The sequence below is a fragment of the Coloeus monedula genome (genome assembly GCF_965178545.1).
Source record: "Coloeus monedula genome assembly, chromosome: 1".
Lineage (NCBI taxonomy): Eukaryota > Metazoa > Chordata > Aves > Passeriformes > Corvidae > Coloeus > Coloeus monedula.
In genome coordinates this window covers 3,701,291-3,728,910 of record NC_138781.1, presented here as the reverse complement: position 1 = coordinate 3,728,910, position 27,620 = coordinate 3,701,291, and the positions used below count along the sequence as shown (strand labels likewise).

The following is a 27,620-nucleotide window of genomic DNA, read 5'->3' as shown; positions in this document are numbered from 1 at the left end:
ACAGAGTTTATTCCTCAAAGTTCAACTGAGTGACGCAACTCAAAGTTAAACAATGAGCTGTCAGCTCCAACTTTACAGCAGGTGATTTCTTCAAGCTGAATCTCTGATCCATTTTGTGTTCAAATTCTGGTCCAGGATAGGCCAGAACAGCACCTGCAAGTACGGAGCATCCTTTCACCTTCTCTTCCTCAAACCAGCCACTGCTGGATTCTCAAACAGCTTTGGGCACATCTTGAACACACCAAGAACAGATGGTGGAAGGTTACCCTCTTTTTCCACGGTCAGTAGTTGCTAGTGAAGAAAGGCAGCACCCCCAGGTACAATTTTACACACAGAGGCCTAAGACACACAGAGTTCATCCTCACAAAGAAATGGATGGAGCTCAGCCTCACCTCGGTCTGGCTCTGGGGTGAATCTGGCTCTGAGTGTGGCTCAGAACACCCCTCCAAAAGAAGCATGGAAACATCCATGTTGTCCAAAGCAGGGAGACAAAGGCGAGACCACAACTGCATGTCAGCAAGAGCACATCTAGACGCTCATTCTTGACCTGGAGAGTCAACTCAGCCACGGGTTCATGAGCTCTTGGGCATTTTACTGAAATCAGAAACAACAAAAAAACTGCCTATTTTACCCAATTTCTCCCATTTCCTGATAACAGTTATCGTGCACCACTGTAGATGCTGGACATCCTCTTGAACCACCCATCCTTCAGAACAGTGGTCTGTAGTACCACTCGTGGGTTTACTCTTAGATTGCCCACAGCGTTATTTCAATGCTTGGAGGGCTCATCATCCCCTAAAACCAGAGAGAAATGCTGATTTAAAGGACAGGGGGTGTTTTCATTTAGGAGCAGACACACTGACATGATTCTGTGTGAAGAGAAAAGGCACTCGATCTGTTCTGTGGAACTCGACAAAATGAGAGCTTCTACAGCGTGTATTATCATCTTTCAAGTGTGCAAAAAATGGTATCTAATTTAGAAACCACATTCAGCAAATGGTGTTTATTGTACCAACTGTATAAATTCAAGCATTTAAGTGTATTTGATGGAGTGGAGCATTGTAACAGTCACTACTGAGGGTCTGCTAGGAACACACCAGGCAGAAATGACAGCCACGACTGAGGTGTGCCACTCTTCTGAAATATGAAAGAAATCTCAGCAGTGTGTTCCCCAGAGTCTTTACATTCCTGTATAACGTAAAATGTGAGGGCAGATTACTTCCTTTGGTGCTTTACTGAGATTCTGCAAAAGCATCTTTCCATGGGATCAAGACACTGGAGCAACTTCTTCCTGAAGCATGTTTCATGCTGAGCATTTTACAGCCTCCTTTACACAGCTTAAAGATTTGTTGTTGTAAATTTGGAAGAACTTGTCAGCCTCTGGACACCTAGAATAAATGTGGATAACCTTTAGATATGTTCATCTATCTCATCCAGAAATCATTTACCAAAAAAAATAAACCCCCATACCCCAAATCCCTCATAAATATTTTGTTTCTGCAGCAAATGTAGAAATAGATGTGGTGCTTAGGAACACGGTTTGGTGGTAGACCTGGAGGTGTTATCTTAATGGTTGGACTGGATGATACTAAGGGCCTTTTCCAACCTAAATCACAAAATAATTTGATTTGGTAGGGATCCACAAGGATCATCAAGTCCAACTCTCTAGTGAATGGCCCATACAGGGATCAAACCCACAACCCTGGCATTATTAAGTTGTTCTATTACTCTAATAATCCTCTCTAGTGGACCACAGAACTTGCTGGGATGTCTACAGTTTCCTAATACATGAGGGATTTCCATACCCTCAGTTTGGAAGGACACCAGACTTGAAAAAATGCAACTTTTTAAATTATAAGGGCAATAATACAAATTGTTCAACAACACCCAGCGTTGTCAGCTTTATTTTGGGAAGCACAAGCAAGCAGAGCCAGACTGCCTGGTATGTCATTTGGGGCAGTGGGAAAGTAAACCAACATCATCACCTCTATTTAAATAGTGCTGTTGCAACCTCTGAAAATAGGAAGTGCTGGGAAGGTCGCTGGTGTCCAGCTCAAGTGGTGACCATGCAAACACTGATGTCTGAGGTTATCTTTATGCCTGGGAGCAGTGACTGGGTGCTGTGGATGTGATCCTGTCCCCCAGGCAGCTGCAGGAGCAGCGTGGGGAGCCGCAGCCAGCAGGCTGACGCCAAGGGAGTGAAAGCATATGTGAAAATAAATAGCTCATCCAATTCTCATTCTAAATGGGACTGCTCATTGATGTGACCTGCTGGGAAAAGCAGAAGGGAAGCAGCGAGAACTGCTGCCATGCCATTACTCTGGAGGGATATTTAGGGGTGTAATGATGCCAGACTTCTGTTTCCAAGAAACAAATAGTGTGATGTACAGAACAGTGTGATGTATAAATAAGCCCTGGAGCAGAGAGGGCCTCACCTTCGTAGTTCAGGATGGAAAGCAAGGTATCAAATACACTTGTGCGTCATAAAACTTTCATCCACTAAAAGGATGATTGATTCAAGAATGATTGACTCAAGAATGATTGAAATTGATTATTTCAAACTAACAAGTCAACCAAGAGGAACACTATTTATACATTCTCAGTTTTGTGCTTCTGTAAGTGCTGGAGGAGCCTCTAGTATAAAACACTGTCCCAGCAACTGGGAAAACGATGGCAATCTCCAGGTTAGCTAGAGACTTGATGAGCATCTTTGATAACTTGTGGATCCATCCCTGGGTACATTCCTCCCACATCCACCAACACTTCCTTAAACCACAGCTTCCCCAAAGACTTGAGGAAACAACACAGCAGTAGTGTAACCCTGAATTTGTGCAGGTGCAATCCTGCACCACTTAGAATCAGGATGTTTACACCATTTCTGTGAGACAACAGCCTTTCACTACAGAGTGACCAGAATGAGGTCAGGGAACCAAGCCCCACCTCAAGAGGATCCAGTCACCAGGAGGAACAAATCATTTTTCCTTTCAGTGCATCCCAGGACTTCTGGAAATGAAATGCACAACATCTAATTTACTGCTCCTCCTTTAGTGGATTGTCTGCATACACCTAAACACCATAAATGCAAACTGCAACCTTCAAAGTGACTGAAGGGGGAGAAGGAAGAAAATCAGAGAATGTAATTCTTTTACTGATACAGCACAGTAGCATTGGCCAGTCACATGCTGGTCTACTTTTTTGGACAAAATTCCTGTTTTCAGACCTTTTGAGAAGATCTTAAAGATTGTGTGGTCAAATGTGTCAATGGAACAAATAGGGGGATCAAAAGATTTCCATGCAGATCAAAATTAAGTAGGATCAGATGTAACCCAAGACTTGCAGTCTCTTGTGGAAACATGTTAAGATGGGAAAGTCAAGGGATGTGAAGGGAATAATGCAAAAACACACGGAATATCAGCGTGAACTGAAGACCCCTGGTCTCTTAAGTTCCTATAAAAATTCAAGCTATAACTCAGTGCCTGTATCATACAGATATATAGACTTACAGCCACCTGCTCATTCTGGATATCACTGTAATTCCAGTCAAACCAGACCAGGAGATCACAACATCAGAAACATCTTTAGCTGAGTCACCTAAAAAAATACAATCTGGTATTTCAACCAATTCCTCTTATATGCAAAGGCAAAGTAATAATTAAACACAGTTTTTCTTCAAGTTCACAAACACACATCCCCATCTGGACTGGTGCATTTCCCCCATTCCCCAGCTCTCCTCTGGATTGCTCTATGATCCTGGGAATTCCTGCTAGGCTGTGGCCTTTGTGAAATGAGTTTGGTGATGAAGTGTCCCTTGACCCTTACCAAGGACTTTGGTGTGGCCAAGGTGGGAGCAGTGACCATGTTGGGTGAGGAATGACAGTGGGAATATTCAGTCGTTCCCTGACAGCCTTGGGAGATTCCTTACCTTCCATTGTTACTGGAATTTTTAAAATTCCAGTAATTACCTGCCCAGATTGTGGCCAGGATGGAAAGTTAGATACCTACAGCAATGTTGCCATCTTGGCTCTGTGACTGACTACTGCAGTTGTAATAAATTCTATTAACTCCCTCTGTAAATGTTGAATTAGTCAGTGATTGAGAGCTGCTAAAAATCTTGTGATCCACCTAAAAGCTGTGAACAAACCTCACACTGCTGCTGGTTCAGAAGCCGTGTAAAAATTTCATCTGTGCTGAATTGGTGTTTTTACAGCATCTTATTGAGATCCCCTTTTACTGATATGTTTGATGGTGGTGCTTCAGGTGATGCTAATTAATTACATGTGTAATCCTTTAGATAAAAACCATTGACCTGGTCTGGGACTAAGATTGGACTGAGCTGCACCTAAGACCTATCAAGAGTTTAACAAGCAAGAGGGGGTCTACTCTGACCCTTGTGACTCAGCAGAAGGGTGCTGTTGAGGCTGACAGCAAGTCTGGAGGCTTCACAGACTCTAATTTGGACATGGTTAACTTCTATTCGTGAGAAAATCCCGTGAAAAGAAAAGCAGTTAGCTTTTGCCCATGAGAATGTAGTATCAACAGAAGCATGAAAGTTAAACAACAGAAGGAGAAAACCAGCAACATATCTGCACCTGTGTCTTGGTTTGAAAGACAGGTGTCTGCTAAGGAAGGCAGAAGCCTCCCTTGGAATGGCAGATGCAACCCCCTTCCCTCCGAGTTATTATAACTTTGAAATCAAGGGGTTTTTAGGCAAAGATGTGGGAAATAGGAATAACAGTTCTTTACTATTATATATCTCTATGTGTATAACCAGTCAAACAAGCAGCAATAACTCTGGCAGTAACAGCAAACAATCCCAAACCCAGTCCCAGCCTTCTCGGCTGTCGGGCCCTTTCCCCTCGGGTGCAGTTCCGCTCGCAGCCGGCAGGGGCGCTGGCGGCTCCCGGTGAGCAGGGCAGGTGCGATGGTTCCCCCGCGGCTGCAGGGGGCGCTCCGGAGCGAGCTCGGGGAGCACGCGGCACTGGCGGGCTGGGATCCCGGGAAGGGAAGGAACAAAGGCTTCATGAACCCCTGGGCAGCCGATCCCGGGATCCCGGGAAGGGATGGAACAAAGGCTTCACAAAGCCCTGGGCAGCCGATCCCGGGATCCCGGGAAGGGATGGGACAAAGGCTTCACAAACCCCTGGGCAGCCGATCCCGGACTCTCAGGAACAGCAGGCTGGAAACGGCAGGTTGGAACAGCAGGGACGAGCACAAATCCCAGGTGGCAGACGAGATGTATCCAAATGGGGATCCCCCGGAGGTCTGGGCAGGCAGGGTGAGCACAGCTACAACGCAGCGAAGGCTCGAAGCAGCGGCGGGGCAGGGCGGCCACGGCCCAGCTCCCAGCGGGGCAGGGAAGGCGGGCTTGGGATCCTGGGGCTTCTCCAGCAGAAGGACAAGCAGCCGAAGAAAGCAGCCTCCCTCTCTGTCCAAATGCTGAGGCCGACTGCCCACACACCCAGGTGAAACAAAAGAGTAGCCAGCTCTTTTGGTTTTCTTAAGTACCCAGCCATTTGTCCCCCTAGCAACATGTGTGGGGAAAATTCCTTTAACAGAAAAAAAAACCCCCAAAAACCAGGAGAGCTCCTAAAACCCCAACAACCTGTTATTTTCCTGAATGCTTGAACACTTATGCCATGGTAGCCAATGACTATATGTTTTAGTTAACAGTAGCCAGTAAGTCTACTGTAGTAGCCAGTAAGTCTATTAGTAGTAGTGTAGCAGCCAGTGACTCTGTAACACGAATGATAACATACAAAAGGTGTATAAAAGAGGCTGCTTTTTTTAATAAAGGGCTTTTTGCACTTTGTCCGAGGCACTGTCCATGTGTGTCATGACCACCCCAACAGCGACAGGGTGCCTCTTACCCTTTTTCATTTTTCATCTCCGTTTAAATAATTCTATCTCAATCCTAACTTGATTTTCCTTTGTGTGTTTCATCCATGTAAAAAGTGATAGAGTGGACCTTGATGCTGAACTTTGCTAACTCCCACTTTTACAAATTCATGCTGAATATACTTCTGCTAGTAGCCTTGATGGTGATTCTTTAACAACCTAAACCACTCATCGACAACACCATCAAGCTCAGGAACTGAATCCAAGCAATCCGGAAGGTGCCATCCAGGGATTTTTCAAGGAAATGGTGCCCAAAAGAGAGAATGAGTTATGCTGCCTTCCAACTCTGAAAAATTATTTCTTGATTTAAATTGCTTCAGAATGAATTTACAATGTTATTCCCTCAGCCATTCTGTGAAATTACCCATGCATTACATTCTCAAAAGCATTTTATGCCATCTGTTTGGGATACTTAGTGTGAACATATTTGGGGGGTGAAATTAGTAATTATAAGAGGAGGAAATTAACATATTGGACTAATTAACAGCATCTTCTGGAAAGGAAACAGGGAAGATAACGAATTACAAAGCTTAATGTTTACTGTTCTCCCAGCTAAATAAAGATGGTTCAATATGGCTCTCCTTGGGTTTCTTTTCCGGATTTTTTTTTCCTTTTTAAAATATGGTATCTGCTCTGTGTCCAAGAACAGCAGCCAAAGACTCAGACACTGCAGGCTCTGTGGTCTGGTTCTCTCCATCCACGCTGCTGGATGACACCAATGTCCCCGTGTGACACAACCTTGTCATTACCAGGGTTCAAAATGAGGGATGCAACACAGCTCACCTCATTTGGGACATTGAAATATAAGAGCAGACTTAGTCACAGGAACTCGTTATCCTTGGATCTCAATAAAGAAAAAGCATTTAATTTCTTCTCCATTTTAGGTTTTAATTTAGGATGAAATCATGCTTTGGTCTTTAACTGTACCAACCAGAGCTTTACTGACCATGAAGAGGTGATAGTTATATTGCAGACCTCCGTTTTTAATGAGAAGGCTCATAGCTGAATAGTCCAGACTGTTCGGAAGTTCCAACGTTCACGGAGCACAAAACCAACACGTAAGGGTTAGAATCACCGTGTTCTTGTTGGTGATCCACCATACTGAGAAAAGAACATTGGTCCGTGCTAAGCAAAAAAGTGAATTTTTGTCCCTAGGATGTCCCAAAGTTCACCTCATGCTTATGCCTGAGGCTGGCCATGAAGCATATTTGGGGTTTACTATATTTGGGGTTTATTATGTGTATAAACCCACTCTCAAAGCACAGTACGGGTTTACAGGATTTTGAAGTATCTTAGGAAGGTTTGTTCTAAAAAAGCTGCAGGTTGGACTGACTCTATAAAAATCAACTTCAGAGTGTTGCTTTACCTCTTATCAGTGATACCTTACAATGATAGTGGAATAGAAGAGAGGCTTCTGCCTTCCCTTTTCCCATTAAAATTCTGTTCCAGTAACCACACTCCACTGGAGAAGATGCCCTGTGTTCATGCACCATGTAAACAGCCCAGAAAATGATATTTTGTCAACAACTGAAAAATAAATTGTTTGCTGACTTCTAAGACAGCCTGATGTGAAATTTGTTTTGTGGGTTTTTTTTTTCTAAAATAGAAGCTTTGCACAAAGAAAAACACTTCATGAATAAATGGCAAGTTTTACGATAATATTTACAAACACATTCAAAAGGCAAAGAACACCTAAAGGAAAGGTCCAAGTATAGAACCTCATTTATCTTCCCTTTGTTCCCAGCTTCAGAATGGAATAGATGGTCATGAAATTGATATAAACAAATCTACTACACGAGGCAGAGCTGCTCCCTGGAACACAATGGCACAAGGGGCAGAGCTTGGGCCAGATTCATCATCCAGGTCAACACACCATTTATATGCAAATTGAGAGGCAGTTAAAGCACCACAACTTTCACACTTCAGTCTGATATCTAGATCAGCTTATTGTCCTTAAGGAATTGATAGATTAAAACACCGTTGATCCGACATACTTTACAGAAAGATTTTTAATTCCCTGAGCTTCGTTTCCTTTGCCATTTCCCAGGGCTGGAGAACTGCCTGAATGATAATACCTGCATTATATTTTAAACTCCTCCCTCCATGAAGATTCACCAGGGGAAAAAAAAATGAGGAGGAAGGGAAGAAATTTAATTTTTCCCCCAGAAGCACCACTCATTGCAGCAAACACCCCCCAAATAATGCTGAAGAGGAGTGGCTCTGAGTGTGCTTCTTCCACTTCTGAAGCAAAGCTGGATCCAGTTTCACATCTCTTAAAGAATCCCTTTTGTGCTGGTGTATTTTAGCCAAGAGTCAAGTGCTTTGCCCTGCTTCTAAAAACTGGTCTGGATAAATGGATAAGACACGTCAACTGCACTAATCTTCAACTATCATATCAGTCAGTAAATACAGCAAATTCAACAGATTAAACTATGAGAGCAGGCTGTCATTAGTTCCCCTGAAGCTCTCTCCAGGTGTGTAAACTTCCAAGTTCTCTGTCCTTGTCACACCACTGCACACTGCCACCAAGCAAAAGCCAAGGCTGGAGACACTCTGTTTATCTCAGCAGGAAAAGATGTTCCTGGAGCAAGGACACTTTGAAAACGGATCCTCCAGTAACGAGAAGCCACCAAGAAATGGAGGAATAAATACCTGTGACATTGGCGCGGGCTGACAAAGCTTCGCAGTACTTTTCCAGCAGAACAGACAAGGGCAGGTTCACAGAGGATTCACAGTGCAGAACTATCTGGATAAACAGAAAGAAACCAAGCAGGTAAAGCAGCAACCTAGAACAGATCTTCTCATTCACGAGTACAACAACCCCCAGCACTCTCAGAACAGTTCCCATTCATTATTTATTCAGGTACAGACACCCCCTGACATAGAAGGTTTGTGTTTATACTTGCTCAACTCCAGGTGGAATTCACCTGACTAATGCAGGCAACTGCAATTAACCACCTATTCTGGATCTCTTCTTGTGAGAGCTGCTGAATACCTTTAACAAAGCTCAGGATCCACTTTGTCTCACCTAAAAGTAGATGCCTGAAATAGCAAGGCTGAATCACATCCCATTAAATATCACATGTTGATTCAGTGAACTCTTAAACTGGCACTTGGGTGCTAAAGATCCTTGCACATCCAAGAGAGATAGCAATTGGCAAAGGGCAGTTCCGAGGGCTGGAGGAAGAGTGTTTCCATGGAATATACAGGATAATTGGGCACCCCTGTAAGGTGCCCCGTGGCTCTTTTTAGCCAGTCAAAGACACACAAGTTCCTGGCCCTCAGCATTCAGGACAGAGGGCAAATAACAGTGAGAAAGAGCAGTAATGCCAACACGGACACAGAGAAAGCTGCAGTCAGTACAAGACAATAGTAATCCCCAAGTAAATTTTAGGAAACAGAGTTGAAAATCAATGGGGATATTTTAATTTTCACACTCAAACTGAAACTACTGAAGTGCCCATTGCAGACAGAGGAGAGAAGCCCACAGAGCTGTACATCAAAATACAGAGCCAAGTTGGGATCCTGCGTGGAGCTCTTGGAAAGCCCTTTAAGAAAGGCAGAACGAAACATGGCAGGAAAATTCAGGAGTGACAAATCAATGACAGAAAATTCCATTTTCAAACTATGAATCAAAATCTTCCTGACTGTTTCTGAGGGGGATATAAAGCCATGGTAACACACAAAATGCCTTTGCCTTTCTATTTACACAGAATGACTCCAACACAATTCAGGCAGCTTTTACACAGGGAAACAACCCTACTCCTTGAATGTTGATGTTACATTTCAGTGCTTTAAGGTGTGTTAAGTGATTGAGGATCCCATTTCACGTCACTGAATTCTCTGTCACTTAATAAAAAGGAGGGTAAATGCTCATGACAATAGAACCCATCAGCAATGTTGGTCTCTAAAGAACAACTGTTCTTTGTACAGCACCTTTTTCTACCTATTTCTCACTTTGCTGCTATTTTACAAAATAGGAAGTGTTGAAATACAAACAGAAAGCCTTTCTCAGACTTTATTCTTTTCATACAAACACCACGAAGGTGCTATTTCTCCTCCAGGGAGGCTCAAAACTCCTGCCTCCCGTATCAAAACCTCCATGAATGGTCAGGTCAAGGAGAAAAAGGCGGTGGCTGTTGTGCAGCCAGGACAGATTCCCTCTCCTGAGGCACAGAGCTCCCAAAACCCAGGCTCTGCAGTGGCCATGTCTCATGTCAGACCCAGTCACGTGAGTTGACACAGCAGAGGCATTTCTTCCCCTCCATCCCTCACCCCTCTGCCACCTCCCAGGCCAAAGCACTGCCTCACTTCAAAGAAGAAACTTGAGCCCTCCCCATGTACTGTAAATACGCTGCGTGTTCAGCTGTCCCCCCACCAAGATGATGGGAAAGAACGGACAGAGGTCAAGCTCAGCACAGCTTGGGCAGGAACAAGAAAGGTTAAATGTCACATTTGCTTTAGGGTCAGCTCAGGTTAATTTGGCTAGGGGGAAAAGTGCCTTCCACATATTATGTTACTTTTGGTTTCATTTTCTCTCCGCTAACCACAGTCACCAGCCTTGCTGTGCGCGAAACTTTTGAAAAAAAAGTTGGATTTAAAGCAAATAAACCCCCAAAGACTAAAAAGCCCTCTTACAATAATAAAAAACAGCAACAACAAAAAAAAGAGAAACATTTCAGTAATGCAGAATTGTAAAGATAAATAATTGGGCCTGTGACCGCACAGAAATTATATTTTGAAGTACTAAAATGATCACTTTGGGTTACTAATGCACTACTTTACTCAAACTGCATTTCTTTTAAAAAAAGCTATTTCATGACCTCTGACCACCAAATAAGTTCTTTGTTGTCCTGCAAATTTACCTAAATCATGCACAGAAATGTCCAACTTAATTCCTCTGAGCCACTGGGGACATTTATGAACAAATAAAACTAATGTGCTGAGCCAAAGATTGAGGTGGAAATGAATCCTTTCTTTTCCAAAGCAGGGACACCAACTAAGAGCAGGCCAGATCTGAGTCTTCAGAAAACAGTACAGAGCCTTTGGTCAACTGCCCATTCACATCTGAGAGGACTTCGGGAAAAGGAGTGGATGAATTGCTCTGGTGCGTCACTGTCTGCCTCTCTCACGGGCATTTTGTTGGACCTTCCCCCTTGGACATGGTCACAGCTCTTCATTAATCCATGGAAGATCTTCATCTCTGTCAGAGGACATCAATTACGAGACACTAGTGTTGCCTACTCTCAGTTCCCACCAGAATTGGAGGTTATTTCATCCACGTTAGAGAGGATTTGTAAGTTTTAAGAAGAATTAACAAAGAGTCCTGGTTTGAAATACTGAGTTCCACTATGTAGCAATATAGAAATATAAAACCAAACGAACACTGGTGCTTTAAAATTCACCTGCATGGGAGAGGTTGTTTTCTCCTCTCAAACATGGAAGAAATGGCTACAGGAATAGAAACCAGCCCTCAAAGCTAAGGATGGGATCCAAAAATGCCAATACAGACATGGGGCTACCACAGAAACACAATGGAGCATTTGCTAAGTTAAAATATCTCACAGTAGGTAGCAGGAGAGTGGGTGAAGAGATCAGGAGTGAAAGCTGAAGGGAAGGGCTGAAGTGGAAAAGGCTGACCCACCACAGCAGAACGCCCCTTGCCAAGGTGGAGGTGAGTTTGGAGGCAGTGAGTGCTGCCCAACACGGACAGATGCACACACTCCCCTTTCCCATTCCCACACAAGAATTCCCAGATGCCATATTCCAGTGGTCTAATAAAAGCCAGTTCTTAGGCCTCCCTGTCAAACATCTGCTGGTGGCATGCTGCGAGATGCTGACATCTGACACAGCCTCAAAGCAACAGAGCAAAAACTCTTAAAAAATGTAGCTCCTAGTACTCCCGATGTCCCAGAGAAATCCATCCCATGTACAACAGCATCTCATCAGAAAGGCGCTCCCAGAAAAGCAGTGGGATTTGTGTTGAATAGCTCAGACTTCAGAACAGAGAGAGCAGCAGCTGAGCTGATCACTGATTCCTTTGGAATTCAGGAAGAGAAGCAGGAATTTTCCAGATGCAGTTCATCTGGAGTACTTTAAATCTTTACATTGGAATAACGTCCACTGACTGCATCAGCTGTGTCATGCCCACTGTAAGGACAAGAGTCACTTAGATGAATCCTTCCTAAATTTTCCTTAGACACTACATGCAAAAGGAGAGGTAAAAACATTCCAACATTCCTTTAGATGACGGCTAAAGAAGACACAAGGACATCACCGTCTTATAAAATCATCTGCGCTCTTTCTTTTACTGAGCAAGATGAAGTGACCTTCCAACATGGAAAAATTTGGGAGTTATCAACCAAAAAATGTGCTCAGTCCACAGCTGACAAGAGAAGGGTCCGTCTCATGTCTTTGCCACACAAGAATGAAGTCTCAGCCTGAACTATCCACTGTGCTCTCTATAAAGCCAAAGCTTTTCCCACTCCTGAGAAACCACCTCTGGCACTGGCATGGATCATGTCACGAGGATGCTTCTTCCTACCCTTCATCTCTGGGAAGCTCCACTGCTCTTAAGACTCCTGCTTCAGCTTTTCCCATGGGTCTCTAAAATATCTGAGGCTGCAAATGCTACCTCGTTTTGGCATAAAAATTGCAGCAGAACTGTCTTCAGCACACAAAAAAGCTGCTGCTTAGTAGTTTTGCCCCAGAACTCAGGGGAAAAAAAGAAAAAAAAGAGAGAGAAAAAAGAGAGAGAGAAAAGGGAAACCTGCATTTAATTTTTAGCTCTTCAGTTAGGCAATGCAAATAAATGAACTCCATCTCCACAATGAGATTGAGTTCTCACCCCAGCTTCTGGGATGGACATGCTCAGAGCAGTGGCCCTATTAAATGCAAAAATTCTTAGTTTGTGTCCACAGAAGCTCATTTTTGGGAAACACAAGGTTCTAACTTCACAATGAAATTGTAATTATAAAAGAGTTCAACACAGCAAAACCAAAGAGAATCCCACACTTCCTTGACAAAATCCATACTCTGAACACAGCTGAGGAGTTTCCAGGGCAGGTGGGCATCTGGCAAGTTCTACATCACTGGTGTGGGGAAACAGATGCTTTGGGAGAAAAAACCATCAGATATTCCTTGGAATGCCCTTGTAACAAATGCCAGCATTCATGTGAGCAGCTCTTTCCTTTTAAGAGATGGCAACACATGGGAGAGAACAAGGAGATCTGGAATATTTGCAGACTACTGATCACCTGAAGGAATATGCACAATCAGAAGAATGAAAGCTGCTACTTCAGGAGAAAAACAGAGATTAGCACAGGAGAGGAGGGGAAGGTCATCTTTACAGTGGCCAGGATGGATTTATACCCACTGCCATGAGGTTACTTCATCCACAAGATGCACGTGAAAGAGATGCTTATTAAGGAACAGTACTAAGAGGGCCTGTGTGTTGGAAATACTTTGCTTTTTGGAGACCCAAAAAGGTCAGCCCCGTGCATCAAGATGCTTTTGGCCTTTCTCAACCCAGTAACTTAAAATCGCTCGTGCAGCAGCATTTGGCAGTGTACAACTGGCTGGCTCTGCTTCACCATAAAAATAATTTCCATTTGGGACAGAAAGTCTAAATACAAGTTTTCACAGGAGCCTGCAACCTGAAACCTGAGCCAGCTAAGGTTACAGTAGAGGGAAAGACTCTGAGCACAGCTCAAGAAAAACAGGCTCCTTTTCAAGTCATCCTTCAGCTCTTTAAACTCCCTCTCAGTTAATCCAAGTGGCCACATAAAACATTGCTACTTGTTAGAGAACACCAAATGCTCCAGGAGACACTGCTCCATGATCTTAGAGGCCAGATGTATTCTGCAGCTCTTCCAGCAAGTCTGGAAAAAGAGACTAAAAGTCTGCATGGAATGGGAATTAGGACCCCAGTTCAATAAAGCAAAAAGCAACTAAACACATGCTCGGTTCTAAGGCATGAAATTAAATCAATCTTTATGCAGAAATAAATTAAAAAACCTCGAGCATCTGCTACACTGAGCCCACCACTGAACTTCAGTGTTGTCTTTGAAACTTGGAGATCTGCCTTCAGCGAGCACTGCCTACATTCTCTGCTGGAGAAGCTTTTACAGGGGAGGTTCTTCATCCACTGAAAGCCACGCAGGTGCTGAGGGATTTTCTGAATCACAAGATACAAACCAAACCTGTTTAAGGCCACCCATGTGCTGGATTTGTCCAACCAGGACTCCAAGCCCTTCCAAAGCAACCTGAGGTGTTATAAAAATGAGCATAAAAGCATCTGAATGATAAGCTGCATCTCTCTTTAAATAAAATTGTTTAACAGAAGGACTTTTCAATTTCACATCCTTGAAAGGTTTTGTTGTTCATTCCCCACACCTGTGGGTATCATATTCAGAGTCTGGAAGGGGAGCAAGCCCCTCACAGCGCTCCTGCCTCCATGTCTGCCCTCTCCTTAGGTCTGCACACCAAACCTGTGAGTAATTTTTTCCCACCCAATTCCCATTCCCATGAATCCTCTCAGCAGCTCAAATACGATTCACCTCATCCTCCTATTCCAGCAGGCTTTGCTTCAGGCTCCCTAATGCTCAGTGGAAGAGGGACGCACTGTCAAGGAACAATCCATCACTTGTGCTTTAAACACGTACTTCAGGATGAGATAACTCATGCACTGGAGACAAAACACTCAAGGAATCCAGACCAGCTCAAGTTTAAAAGCCATTTTTACCCAAGCGAATGCCAGTACCTGATTTAATTCCTACCTACATGCAGAGCCTCTGCAAGGATCATTCACCCATCCACTGTCACCACTGCCACTACATGTCCAAGGATGCCCTTCACAGGCTCTCCCAGCTGCAGCTCAACAAATCTGAGCTCCTGATCTTTGCTTGTCAGGTCTTTGCCATCCGAAAAAGGTAAAAAACCCATCTGGATCAAGACTTTATGAGCTAATGATATCTGCTCAGCTTTCCATGGAATGCCAACAGTGGTACCTCTGTATCCTCCACAAAATGTTCCTCTGACCCAAGATTTCCTGACAGTGATTTAAAAATGAGCCAGTGAGGTGGCACTGGATATCAGCAGTGAACTTTCTCTCCATCTTTCCTTAAACTCCTAATTCTTGGTCTGGAGCCCACCTTTAGATTTGAAAACCAAGTATCACAGTGAAATTCAACTCCAGGTCTGGAATTATCTTTCACTATGTGAAGGGGATTCACAGACTCTTCTCCGAGGAGTCAGATTCCTCTCAGGAGCTGACAGCAGAGCAACAAGACAGGCATCATTCACAAGCTGAAGTGAGAGAAAACCTCACAGAACATAAAGAAAAAATTATGCACCATGACAACGACGGAGCACTGGAAAAGAGAAGTTGTAAAAAGACATTTCAGAGATGTTGTGAGAGCTCCATCTTTGCAGATTTTTACAGCCTAACTGGACGAGAATGATTTGGTTTCGGAATCAACCCTGCTTTGAGAAGGTGACTGGACAAGAGACTTCTGGCAATCCCTTCCAGCATAAATTATTTTTTCATGCCTTGATTCTATAGTCCCTATGGCAAAAAGAATCACAGATAACAATTATTCCCCAAACCTTCCCATTGGCAATGTAGTAAACAGCTTACAGACTGTATCTTGAACAATAATCAGCAATCCAGAGGCTCTGGGGTTGCTCTCACTCACGTTTCTAAGATTATTGACTCTATTCACATAATCGTAATTAAAATATTATACCAAATACTATGAAAAGACATTTTAAAACTATTTCTGTATTTAAAGATAGAGTATTCTTTTAATATTTCTTTTCTGCCTGAAGGAAAGAAATACTGCAAGCCTGGCAAGACTTCAAAATCTTCATGAAGACACTTGTTTTGATAAAGTAGGGGATTCTCACACCTTGGAAGGTGTCTCAAGTTCAAGCTGGACTAAACAGCTGATCTCCCAGCAGGTGGGTTTTGAGGCAGGATGAGGAAAGATGCTCAGTGCATCTGACTGGAAGCACACCTGGTCAGAATTCTTTCCTGAGCTCTGAGACACCATTCTCAGCAGCCAGAGGGACACCCTGGGCTTCCTCTCTGCTTTGAAAGAGCCAGCTGAGAGCAGAAGGAGCAGCCTGGACCCTGGCAGGGATGTTTGCCCACAAAACAAGCAAGCAGTGGGAGGACTGCACTGCTCTCAGCAGCCCTGTGCACTGGAGAGAGGAAGCAGCAAGGGAAGAGCTGTGATGGCCACACGGCCCAGTACAGCCCTGGCGTGGCTCAGGAGCCTCTGCTGGCATCAGCCCCCTGAAACCCAAGCCATGCCTGGGCCCTGGGATCTGCTCCTGCCACTCAAAGGGAATCGATACCTCAGCGAGCAGAGCCTGGCTGGCAGCCCCACAGGAAACCTGTCCAGGCCCATCAGCACACTTCCTTTCCTTCCCTTTTGCCTCCTTTCCTCCTTCCTTTGTGCTGGAAAAGCCACCCCAGGCAGAGGACAGAACTTCCCAAATTATGTCAGTGCAGAGATACCAGCACTGAGCAAGTCCCACATCGCAGAGACTGGGGGAACAGCAACAGGGATGATCCCACAGCCCTGGGAGGCAAGCGGCTCCTCTCCAGTCCTCTGGCACTTCAGCTGCTATTACCAGGGCAAGGGTTTAGCATTGCAGTGAGGACAGCTGAAGTATTTTAATCTCCAGCTGCATTACTCACTATTTACTTTCCCAGCATACACAGCCCAGAGTGGACAGTTACTCAGCCAGTGTTATGCAAAAGTTTATAGAGCTTTAATTGGCTTCATTTAATTACTTTCATTTTCTTACAGCTCCATGGAAGAAGTACTTTTCAGCTCTTGAATTATCAAATGGATTTTCTTTCTTATTTAATGAAAACATGCTGAGTTTCTGTGCAAGCACATGCGGCTTCAGGGATGTTCGGAAAGGCAGATTCCAAGTTCTCCACCCATTGGGCTCCCCAACAGAGCTTGCCAGTCTGGGGAAGGAGCAGCACACTCCCAGCACCTGACTCTCAACGTGGGCTCTCCTGCACAGCAATGAGGGACTTGTGAGCCAGAAGTCAGGACAGGATGTTGAAATCCATCTCTGAGAAGTGGTTTTCTCTGTCCCTTCCACAGCCCTTTCCAAATGGACCAGGCTTCGAGAAGATCCAGCAGAACATCTGCTTGTGAGAGCCAACCCAGATGACCCCAGGGCCAGAGAACTGAGCAGTGCTTACCACAGCACATGGTAACAAATATCCTCATGCTGGCACCACAAACTGGAAATGAAATTTTCACATATTTGGATGTGACTGATGAGATCCAAGCAGTCACCTGAAGGACAGCTCTGTCAGTTGACTGATCTACTTTCTATTTGTCTTCTCTTGTAACAAGGATCACAGCCAAATTTATCCAACTCCTCAGAGAAGAAAATGAAAACATTTTACCCCACACTTGCCAACTTAAATACAGCTATTTTCAAAGATGTTAAGATTAAAAGAATTATCAGCAGTAAAAAAACGTAATTCTGTGTAAAGAAATAGTTTAATAAAGGAAACCATCACAAAGTATTTAGTTGTCATGAATAGAAAGATAAGGAGGCAAAGACAATGTTTTTGCAACGCCTTAACACAGGTCACTGAGTATCCACAGGAGGCAGGGAGGTGCCAGTGGCTCGCTGGACAGCTCCAGCTTTACATCCAACAATTAATGTTTGCACTTAAGGGAAGAGCAGACTTCATTTGGGATTAAAAGTGCTCTAAATTAAAAGAATGAAGGATATGGACATGATCTGTTGCAATTTATAGATATGGTGTGGAAAAGAAAATTCCTGAAAAAAAGTCATCTCCTGGATAAACTTTTAATCTAGAGTAAATCACCTTTCCCCCAAATCTCCTTCCTGGGTTCACAGTGCTGCAAAACCTGAAAGTGATATAAACTAAAAAGGAACAGATTCAGCAGCATGTGCAGCCTGTTGTTGCCACCCACATTTCCTCACCTCCCCCTCTCCCCAAAAAATAAGATCTGCAGAACTATTAAAAGAACCTAGAAATGTGCAAATGTTTGTTCTAATACAGTATTTTTAAAATATTTGGCTTACTAATATATGGGGCAAAATGAAAATAAAAAGAAAACAGAAAAACACTTCCTTTAAAAGTCCGTATCATCCACTACCCTGTATTTCTCCTGGTGAATCTCTCAGAGCAGGACATCAGCAGCAGGAACTTGCAGTGATCCCTGACACAAAGAGAGCTGATCACCAAATTGAAAGCAATGAAGAGTTGGCCTTAGAGGAAGATCCCTCCCTGGGATGCTCACAGTGAACCTTGAGCAATGGCAGCACAGCACTCTCCATCTAAGCCAATAAATCAAGCAGTGCAAAGGCCTGGTTTAAGTCCTTAATCATTTCTACTGTTAAATTTTTAGAATGGCTCCTGGCCACATTTCTGCCCCAAGCAATCTGGTGGTATCTCAAACAGTTCCTGGGAATGATCTGGGAGCTAGGGAGCACCATGGACCTTTTCCATGCACAGCCTGCACAGCATCTCCCTGTTTTAGAAGCTGAAGGAGCTCAATCACATGAGCACGAGTCACTCTCTGGCATTTCTTCTGAAGGCTGGAGAGCTTTCCTGGAGATACTGATGTACCAGTGGAGTTAGAACCTGTGAGGCTGAAATTAAAATTCTGCACCTGACAATGGGCAGCCTGCAGAGAGATCCCTGCTCTCTCTTCCTCCACAACCACGCTCTGGTTTGGAATATGAGGGTCAGAGAGTTGAGAGGATTTAATCATGACTTTTCCTCTGCTCTTGACAGGATAATGATATGTAAGCAGATGCCTTATATGCACAAAAGCTAAAGCTGCTTTCTTGCTGGCTAAGGGCAGCGATGAACATCATCACTGAAACGTTTTATGGCAAAACGACAGCCAGCCAACACCAGCACACAGCCACCTCCCTCCAACATCCAGTAACTGCCATGGGATGGTTACAGACTAGATAGACCCTGACAAAGTACTGCCCCAGGAAAGGCTTCTCCTGATGAGATGTTTATGCTGCATTAATTCACAATAGGGCTGAATTTTGGCAGCCTCAGACCAGGAACACTATTTAACTTGTCATCACTGCCTGATACACTCACACTGCCCTGGCTCTTTTAACAGCTCCAGGAGAACAAATAAATTATAGCAGGCTTTGCTTTTGGGTTTGATGAATAATCCCCCCTCTCCAAATTACATGAACTTAGCAAGGACTTTATATAAAAATGTCATAAGATTCATCTGCCTTGGTTTTATGGTTTGTTTTTTGTTACCCACATTCTGTTAGATGTGTTTTCAAGTGTATCATACGTCCAGAACCGCTTTAAGAGAACATAAATCTCAGTGCAAGTCTTCACCCTTTTGCTGACCAGCCTTGTGAAATCTGTCAGGTCATTTGCACCAGCATTTTCATGTGGCAGATCTAATTCTGTACCAGAAAATTGCCTCATCTCGTGGGCGTTGCAAACCTGCAGCTCCCATAAAACACAATTCCTCGGCTGCTGTGAGAACTTAAAACTCCCTTCATTGGGTAAGGGCCTGCTCCCACAAGCAGCTATTCCTTTCCTCAAATCCACAAATGTGAATAAAGTCACTGACTTTGAGTCCACTTTCGAGTGTTCTCAAGTTAAACAAGAACTTAAGAGCTTTGGCTTTGAGCCAAAGTTTTAAAACACTGCTCTTAAGCTTCTTGGTGCAAAGTTTCCTCCAGCTGTAAAGCAGAGATCCAGATTTACTGACAACATTCAGGGACTAAAACACTCCCCAAAGGAGCAATGAAAGCTTCTGCTACAGCTGGAGCAACCAGAGCTGTTCTGAGGCTGAAGATTCAAAATGTTATTTCCCACACAGGTGTACACGAGCCCCTACCAGAGACCAGCATGTTCCAGCCAAACAAGCTCCTCTATAAAAACACACAGAACACACTCAGAGTTCACATTTCTTGGACTAAGCACACTTGACGGAAATTTCGCATTTTGATCCTTAATCTACCTTTTTATCCCCTTTCTTTTGAGGCAGTTTTGTTTTTAAAGCAGTGACACACCTACCAAAATTTGCAGAATTAATTCAAACGCAAAGTTGCAACAGAACCTGAAACCTGGAAAATCCATAGATTATATCCACTGAGGAAGCACATGATGATTTTTGGTTCATTAAGAAAGAATTAGTCTAACTAAATATTTGGTACCTGAGTACTTTTGATAACCACACTGGTAAGTCCAACACTCTAAAGACAAACTGAGATATTTTTATGGACCAAAATAAATCAATATGGGAAAACACAGCCTGGAAGAGAAAAGGGACTAAGAAACAAAGATTAGGAAGAAGTGGCTTGGGGTTGAAAACAGTAAGTGTGCAGACCCATGCCACTGTGATCCCATGTGTACTGATGTCTCTCTTTTTCTGGGTATTAAAAAAAGACATTGGCAGAGGTGAGAAAGTATTCTCTCACTTCTAAGAAAGCTACTGCAAAAAAGAGTTTAAATTGTTGCTTCTCTCTGAAGCCTGATGTTGACCTGGCTTTTCTCTTTCTTTGTAAATTAGAAAAAAAACCAAACAAATCCCCAAAACAAACAAATAAACCCCCAGAAACAAACAAAACCCAAACCAAACCAAAATAGATGGAGCTTAAGGAAATAGAACAGATTTTCTTTCTTTATCTGAGGAAATGTTAAAGATAGACCAATTACACTGCAGTTCAGAAGGGCCACTGCCACTTTTTTAAAGCTGTGGGAACAACCTTTACAAATTCTGCACAGGATCAATGCTACTACTCCTGCTTAACCTCTCACGTTTTCTTTTCAAGTCTGACTTAACCACACTTGAAACCGTCGCTCAAAACAAACAAGCCACTAAAAAGCACTGGGAAAGCTTTTTGAAGCCCAGTCCGACAGAGGCCAACCTGATCTCCACCTCATCCCAGCATCACCCAGGGGGATGCTAGTGAATGGAGAAGAACCACGCGAAAAAGCTCCCTGCATGTTTCACTCCGGAGGAACTCGGAGCAAATGCTTGGCTGGATGCGTGGGCTGAGCCCTGCCCTTCGCCACCCCTGACTGCTGATCGCTGCTGGAGCACATGGTGCGAGGAGAGGCACCGGGACAGAGCCCGGGGGTACCGGGCACCGGCAGGGAGCGGGGAGATGAAGGGAAAACCCCTTCCCGCTGGGGCAAGGAGCTGCCACCCCAGTGCGGTCCCTGTGCTGGGACCTCTTTGGCAAGGAAAGGCGGCTGTTTCACAGGGCAGGGGACACTATGAACGGCTGTGGTTAAGCCCAGGAGCTGTGCGGGGACCCAGAGGCGAGCGGGCAGAGGGTGTCTCTGAGAGCACCAGTGATGGAGCAGGAAAGGGCCGCGGGGACAGATCCCCGAGCACCGGCAGCACCTGGCCGGGAGCGGTGCCGCCCGCCCGGGGCGTCCCAGAGCCTGGGGCCGCACCTGCGAGGGCGCGGGGCACGGTCCCCGCACGGAGCCCGGAGCGCCCGGGGCAGCCCCTCTGTGCTCCCCGCGGTCCTGGGGCGTCCCCCCCGCTCCCTCCCTGTCCCTGCCCCTGTCCCTGTCCCGCACCCCCCGCCCCGTCCCCGTCCCCGGCACTTACGGGCAGGAGCAGGAGCGCGGCGGCCGCTGCCGCGGGGAGGCTGCGCTGAGGCGCCCGCCCCGCCATGAGGGCTCGGGGGGTGCCCAGGGCTCAGCCGGACCCTCGGCGCTGCCCCGGCGCCGGCATCGCCCCCCGCCTGCTGCCCTTGACCCCTGCCCGCCGTCCCGGAGCCGAGCCCGGCGCCGCCGGCGCGTCCCAGGGCAAACCCCCGGCAGGGAGGGAGGGAGAAGGGGGAGCCGAGCCCGCCCTCCGCCCAGGATGCCTCGGGGATGGAGGCGGCGGGGGGCCCCCGGGGGAGCGCGACCCTCACAGCCTCCAGCAGCGAGGGGGACCCTCCTCTCTCCCTGCGCCGAGCGCAAGAGGGATTCCCCCCTCCATCGGGAGCTGCGTGGAAGCGGGACCGCACCGCCCGCACTCGTCCAGGAGCGATGGGGAGCCCCCTCCCCGAGCACTGAGAGTGATGGAGATCCCTCTTCCCCAGGCAATGGGGATGCCTTCCACACCAGCTTCCAGAAATAACGGGGATCCTTCTCCACCCTCCCATGCACTGGAAATTCCACTGCCTCCAAAGTTTCCAGGAACAAGAGGATTCTCCCTGCCCAGGCTCTGGGTGCAGTGGGGATCATTGTCCAAAATTAGGTGCAATGCACACACACCCCCCCACACAGCCCCCCAGGAGCATTAATAATCCCTTCACCAACACCCCATCCTGTCAGGAACTAGGTAAAATGTTAACTCCATTGCCCTTAAACTTTCAGGAGCAACAGGCTTCCCCCACTGCCCAGGTACAACCTGCATTGTGTGTACAGTGCGTTAGAGGTGTTTTATGAAAAGATGGAGAGCAACTCTTTGCTTGAGCAGATAGTGATAGGACACTTGTTAAGCTAAAACTTTAGGTTAGATACTAGGAAGAAATTCTTCCCTATGAAGGTGGTGAGGCCCTGGCACCGGTTGTCCAGAGAAGCTGTGGCTGCCCCATCCCTGGAAGTGTTCAAGGCCAGGTTGGACGGGGCTTGGAGCAACCTGGGATAGTGGAGGGTGTCCCTGCCCATGGCAGAGGGTTGGAATGAGATGATCTTTAAGGACCCAAGTCTTTCTATGATTCTGTGACCCCCTACAAGCCTGGGAAGAAAAGGAAGAATCCTCCCTGACACTGTGTGCTCTGAACCACCTGCTGATCCTCCAGGAGTAAGGGGACACCCCCCCAAGCCCACGATGCAACATTACCAGGCGTGATGAGGATCTCCACTTCCAAAATAATGAGAAGCAAATCTCCTATCTTCTTCTGTACCCCAGGGTGAAAAGGTTCTGGCTTATTGGTCACCAAATTCATCAGCACACCTTTCCTGAAGTCTCCAAGCTGGTGGGGCATCTCCTTTGCTGTTCCTCAGCTGCCATGGGAAGCCCTTTTTTCCCCAGCACTAAGCCGTTTAAGACTCCCCAACAGTACATACACCCTTCTAGCCAGGTAAAACCTGCCTTTTTGGCTGCTCCTTGTGCACTTGGTGTCTGAAAACAAAAGGCATTTATCCTGCTCTTATCTACAGATACTAGCCGGACTACACCCCTGTGCAAGCAAAGGCAGAACAAGGTCACCCCTTATCTTCCTGCCCACTTGCCCAAGGGACTTCTGGCCCTCTGGTTGCTCTGAGGTGGATGTTGATGCTCAGAGAAAGGGAATCTTATAGATTTGGATGCCTGACCCTGTTGGGGCCCAGTTCCTGGGTCTAGCAGAGTTATCACTCCCTTCCCTCCACATCCAGTTGGGCCTCTCCATACAATGGATGTGTCTGTGGTATTGTTAGGTGTGGGCATCAGGCCAAACCCTGTTTTTTCCAGTGCCAGCAATGAGCCTAATAAGATTACTTTCCCCTCTGCTCCATCCCATCTGCCCAGAGGACAGCCAGCTGTGTGTGAATCACAGTCAGGATCTTCCCCCAGCTGCAGCTGGGACTGTCCCCAAAAGCCCAGCTGTGTCCTGAGGCACACAGCCCTCTGTCACAGTTCTGGGGCAGGAGCAGACAGGACCAGCTCCTTCCCATCCCAGCTGGATTTCTGCAGGGAGCAGTGCCATGCACTGTCTGTGTAGTCACCTGTGGCCAGCTGCTTCCTTCAGGGAGATGGGGCCTTTTCCTCCCCAAGATAGCAGTGTCTTTCCACCACCCTCCTTGTTTGTTGGGGTTTTTTTTAATCAAAATCAATTGCCATAAAGGTCACAGTGGCACAGAGGAAAGAGTTGCAACAAATTCTCAGGGTTTACAACAGCTTAGTAGGATGCAGAAATACCTGGACATCTTCCTCTGAGGCTTTGCTGAATTATTTTGCCTTTTGTCATTTGCTCAGAAAGGCATAAAACAGCTTCTGACCCTGTCTAAAACACCTATGGGGATGCTTACATTCCTAATTTCTGTCAGGAATTCCATTTGGTACATCATGAACATCACAGCAAGGAGATGGGCACTTACATGTACTGGAAAACTTGGAATCCTCCTAAGAGACTGGTAAAAGTTTTCACAAAGCAGCATTATTTTCCCCTCTCCTCTGGTTATTCAACAGCTTGAATATATTTAAATATTTAAGCTTGCCTAGTTTTCCCTTTTCAGCCTCTTGCACACCAGCATTTGTTTCCTTTCATTATTAAAAGAAAACAAAGCCATATCCCAAAGTTGCATGCTTCCAATTAATATGAATTCGTTCATGAAAATGCAAAAGGGAGGAATAAATCCAGCCCAAATTTTTATTGCATTTAAACATCCACCTCCGGGACTGGAAACTCACACGCAACAGGATTCCATGAACTCATGGGAATTGGTAAAGGAGGCCTGGAGCTGCATCTGCACAGATATCAAGTGCCCTGGAACCACGAAGGTTTTCCATGACTTTCTGTTATGATTTATCTGTGTTTATTGCACTGTCCAGAGCCTCGTAATCTTAAAAGCTGTATTGAAACAGAGCAAAACAACCCCAAATTGTGACTATCTAAGGATTAAACAAATCGTTCCCACAGTCTCGTGCCTGGGGCTTTTCCCCTTGCAGCTGGATTGCAAAGTCCAACCAAGGATTTTCATTGTCTGCGTTGGTTATACAGTCAGTCCCCTCTGGATACTCTGGAGTTGTTTTAGGGCAGAGCTCATGTTGCAGCTTTTCCTTCAGTGAGGGGAATCTTCTCCCAGTCTTGTCCTTTGATAAAACCTGTAGGATCATTAATCCTACTGGCTGGCTTTATGGGTCAGATTGGTCAAGGTTAACATGGAAACAGAGACGTACAGACACAGATACCCACACACCCACATGTGGATATGGCATGGGAAATGTAAGCCTTGTTCTTTCAGGAAACACACCAAGACCCCTGAGATCACTACTGAGATCAATGCTCAGAGACTCAGGAATGCAGGAGAAGACAATCCTGATCAGCTGGATGGAGTGAGTCTCCACATGGGAGCATGGCAAGGATCCAGTTGCTCAATTCTTGCCCAAATGACTTTCAGACATGGCTTGCAGTCATGCCCATACAAGGATAACCCCCTTTGCTTATTTGGTGGTGATTTTTATTCCTCTTTAAAGCTCCTGAAAGAACTTAGAGTCTAAGTATTCCCACTGCTCTCAGTGGTGAAGATGTACAGAAAGAATCCGTGCTGGAAGAAGGGAATGGCCAGCTCTTGATGTCACATCTGACACAGCAAGGTCCTTGCCCTGTCCATGACCCTGAGGAATTTCTACAATACAATGAAGTAACTTGAGAAACAGTTTCAGCAACAACCACAAGCATCACACAAGACATGAGTAACCAAAGGGTGAAATTGGGCTGAATCAGGTGCCAACTTTGTCTGAAACACAGGAGGACCTCTCAGAGGGATGAGATGTCTCTCAGTTAAAGGGAAACATCAGAAAATATCATATATATACATCCCTCCAGGTGAGTTCCAGAGCCCTCTTCTATGGGTCCCCATCTGGGGACAAATTGGGTCCCCATTTGGAACTTTGGATAGGTTTTAGGCCTCTTGTGCAGGATCTGAGTAAGTCTAGTTTTAATTATGTATCAGATGTTTTATTCATCCCCTAAACGAATAAAGTTAGACCTCTTTCAGAGATGTGACAGCTCAGAACAGCTACAATTCTCTGGAAGTGTTGTGCTGCCCTGTTTCCTCCTGACTGCATCGGTTTCAGCTGTTTCAGAGTGGCAGGGGAATTAATCTGGGTGTGCCAGACCTGGAAAAGGCCAGGCTGGGAGAAGGAATAGGAGGAGTTCTCCCTGCTTCTTGCAGAATGACTGAATGCCACGATGACATTTGAAACCAGAATAATTTCTGCAAGGGAGGAAAGTTAGCTGGAGGGTTCTTATTAATTATGAATGTGATGGTTTCCTGAAATAATGGTGGGTCAGAGTTGGTAATGAGCACGGCTCAGGAAAACAGAGATTACTCTGACAAAGCAGAAGCACGGAGCTTCTTCCTCTTCAGTAGGTCAGTACTTGCAATTGCACTGGAAGGAGGGATGCGAGTAGGATGGAGTCAAAAATGGTGATATTTAAAGAAAGTTCCATTGTCTGAAATGGTTCCTAATAGTGAAGTCTCTGGGGTGTAGTATGAACCTTGGGAGTGGGGAGAAAGAAGGAAAATGAACTGAAAGCATCACCCCTTTGGCATAAAATAGATTTTCTGGCTTTCTTTACTGTGGAACTCATGTGGCCACTGTATTCTCATGGAATAACACAGGACTTTTCCTGGTGCTTAGTGTTTGGCATATCCTATTGCCAGGGAGATGCAATTGGGATTCTTCACTTCCCAAGGGCACTACAAAGCTCAGCGAGCACCGAGCCCATATGGGCTGGGAGAATTGTTCTGGTGGCTGCAGGCCCTGCCAGATGTTCCCCTGTCCCCAGCCAGCTGTGGGACAGCAAAGCTGCCACATCTGGGGATGCTGATCTGGGTATTTGGGGCTTTCAGGTGCCTTGCTCCAGGCTGTGAAGGACAACTGGCAACCTGGACACTGTTCAAAGTTCCCCGGCAAAGCAGTTTCAGAGATAAATTTTAAAAATATGTTTAAATGTATTATCAAGAGATGTTTCACCTTAAAACTGGGGGAGGAGGAAAATGTGTCTTGAGAGGAATCACCTAATTTGGGTTCAGAATTTCCACCCACTCTGAGTGAGTAGAGCCACACCTCTAAGAAGAGCTGATATTTTTGTGGATTCTTGGTACAATTTGATTATTTCCAAATAACTTTCAAGTTACTTCTGTGGAAATAAATCTTGGATTTCCAGATAGCAGAGAGAAATGTGTGATTCAGCCTCCCTCCTTCACTCTTTTACCAGAAATGTCTTCTGCATTTTGCATTTAGATTGCAGTGTTCACATGTATTTTACCACACTGAACGAGATCTGGCACTAGACAATCAAATGAAGACTGAGACAGTTCCTGCATCCAGCTTTAATCCACTGTGATTACACTAAAATCTGACTGATGTATTTTCTGCTGAAGTTCTTTCTTCAGGGCATAGTTTTTTGGGATTCTTTCCTAAATTTTATGTTTGTTTTCCCACCTGACAGGCAATGTCTTCATACAATGCTCACTTTCCAAGGGATGATTTTTTAATACCAGCAGTCATAAAATAAACAACACAATTTAAGGTCTAAACCCCAGTCCTTTTAGCTTGAAATCATTTATAGGTTACTGTTAAGGCTTCAATAAAAAGAACTTTTATTACAATACTTTTGGGAATGTAAAGCAAAACTGGGAGATTTACTCCTTTGCAAAGAAATTCATGTAACTTGTTCCTCTCCTCTCCCATATCCCTTCCTCTTTGGATCTTTATTATGTCTGGATTTTTGGGCTCAAATAAGTTATTCATCTTCAGCTTGCCATGTCCCCTTACAAGCCTGAGTAGCTTTCATTCTGTCTTGAGGCTCAGACACCTAGGACACCTAGTCCTGCAGTTTAAATGTTACTATGGACAGGATTTCTCTTGTGGAAATACTCTTGTAGAAATAACTGAAGGTGTCTCAGTATTTTAATGCTGAACTCATATCATAATCAGTGGAGATCTAGTGAACCCAGTGAAACCAAAAAAGTACTTTTCTGCCAAATAGAGATGTCTCTTGGG

General features: G+C 45.2%; 1 protein-coding gene across 3 annotated transcripts in view; it reads right to left on the bottom strand.

The window, feature by feature from the left end:
• Positions 1–21,678, bottom strand: part of CRHR2 (corticotropin releasing hormone receptor 2) — a 142,373-nt gene extending 120,695 nt beyond the window's left edge. For 2 of the 3 annotated variants that reach the window (XM_082280295.1, XM_082280296.1), the window contains exons 1-2: positions 21,519–21,678; positions 8,548–8,641 (exon numbers count right to left, since the gene is read on the bottom strand). In XM_082280295.1, coding sequence (XP_082136421.1) covers positions 8,548–8,641; positions 21,519–21,584 — 160 coding nt within the window. In that variant the 5' untranslated portion in view covers positions 21,585–21,678. The remainder of the gene's footprint in view (positions 1–8,547; positions 8,642–21,518) is intronic. The other variant, XM_082280297.1, reaches the window with a different exon arrangement.
• Positions 21,679–27,620: the final 5,942 nt, after the last annotated feature.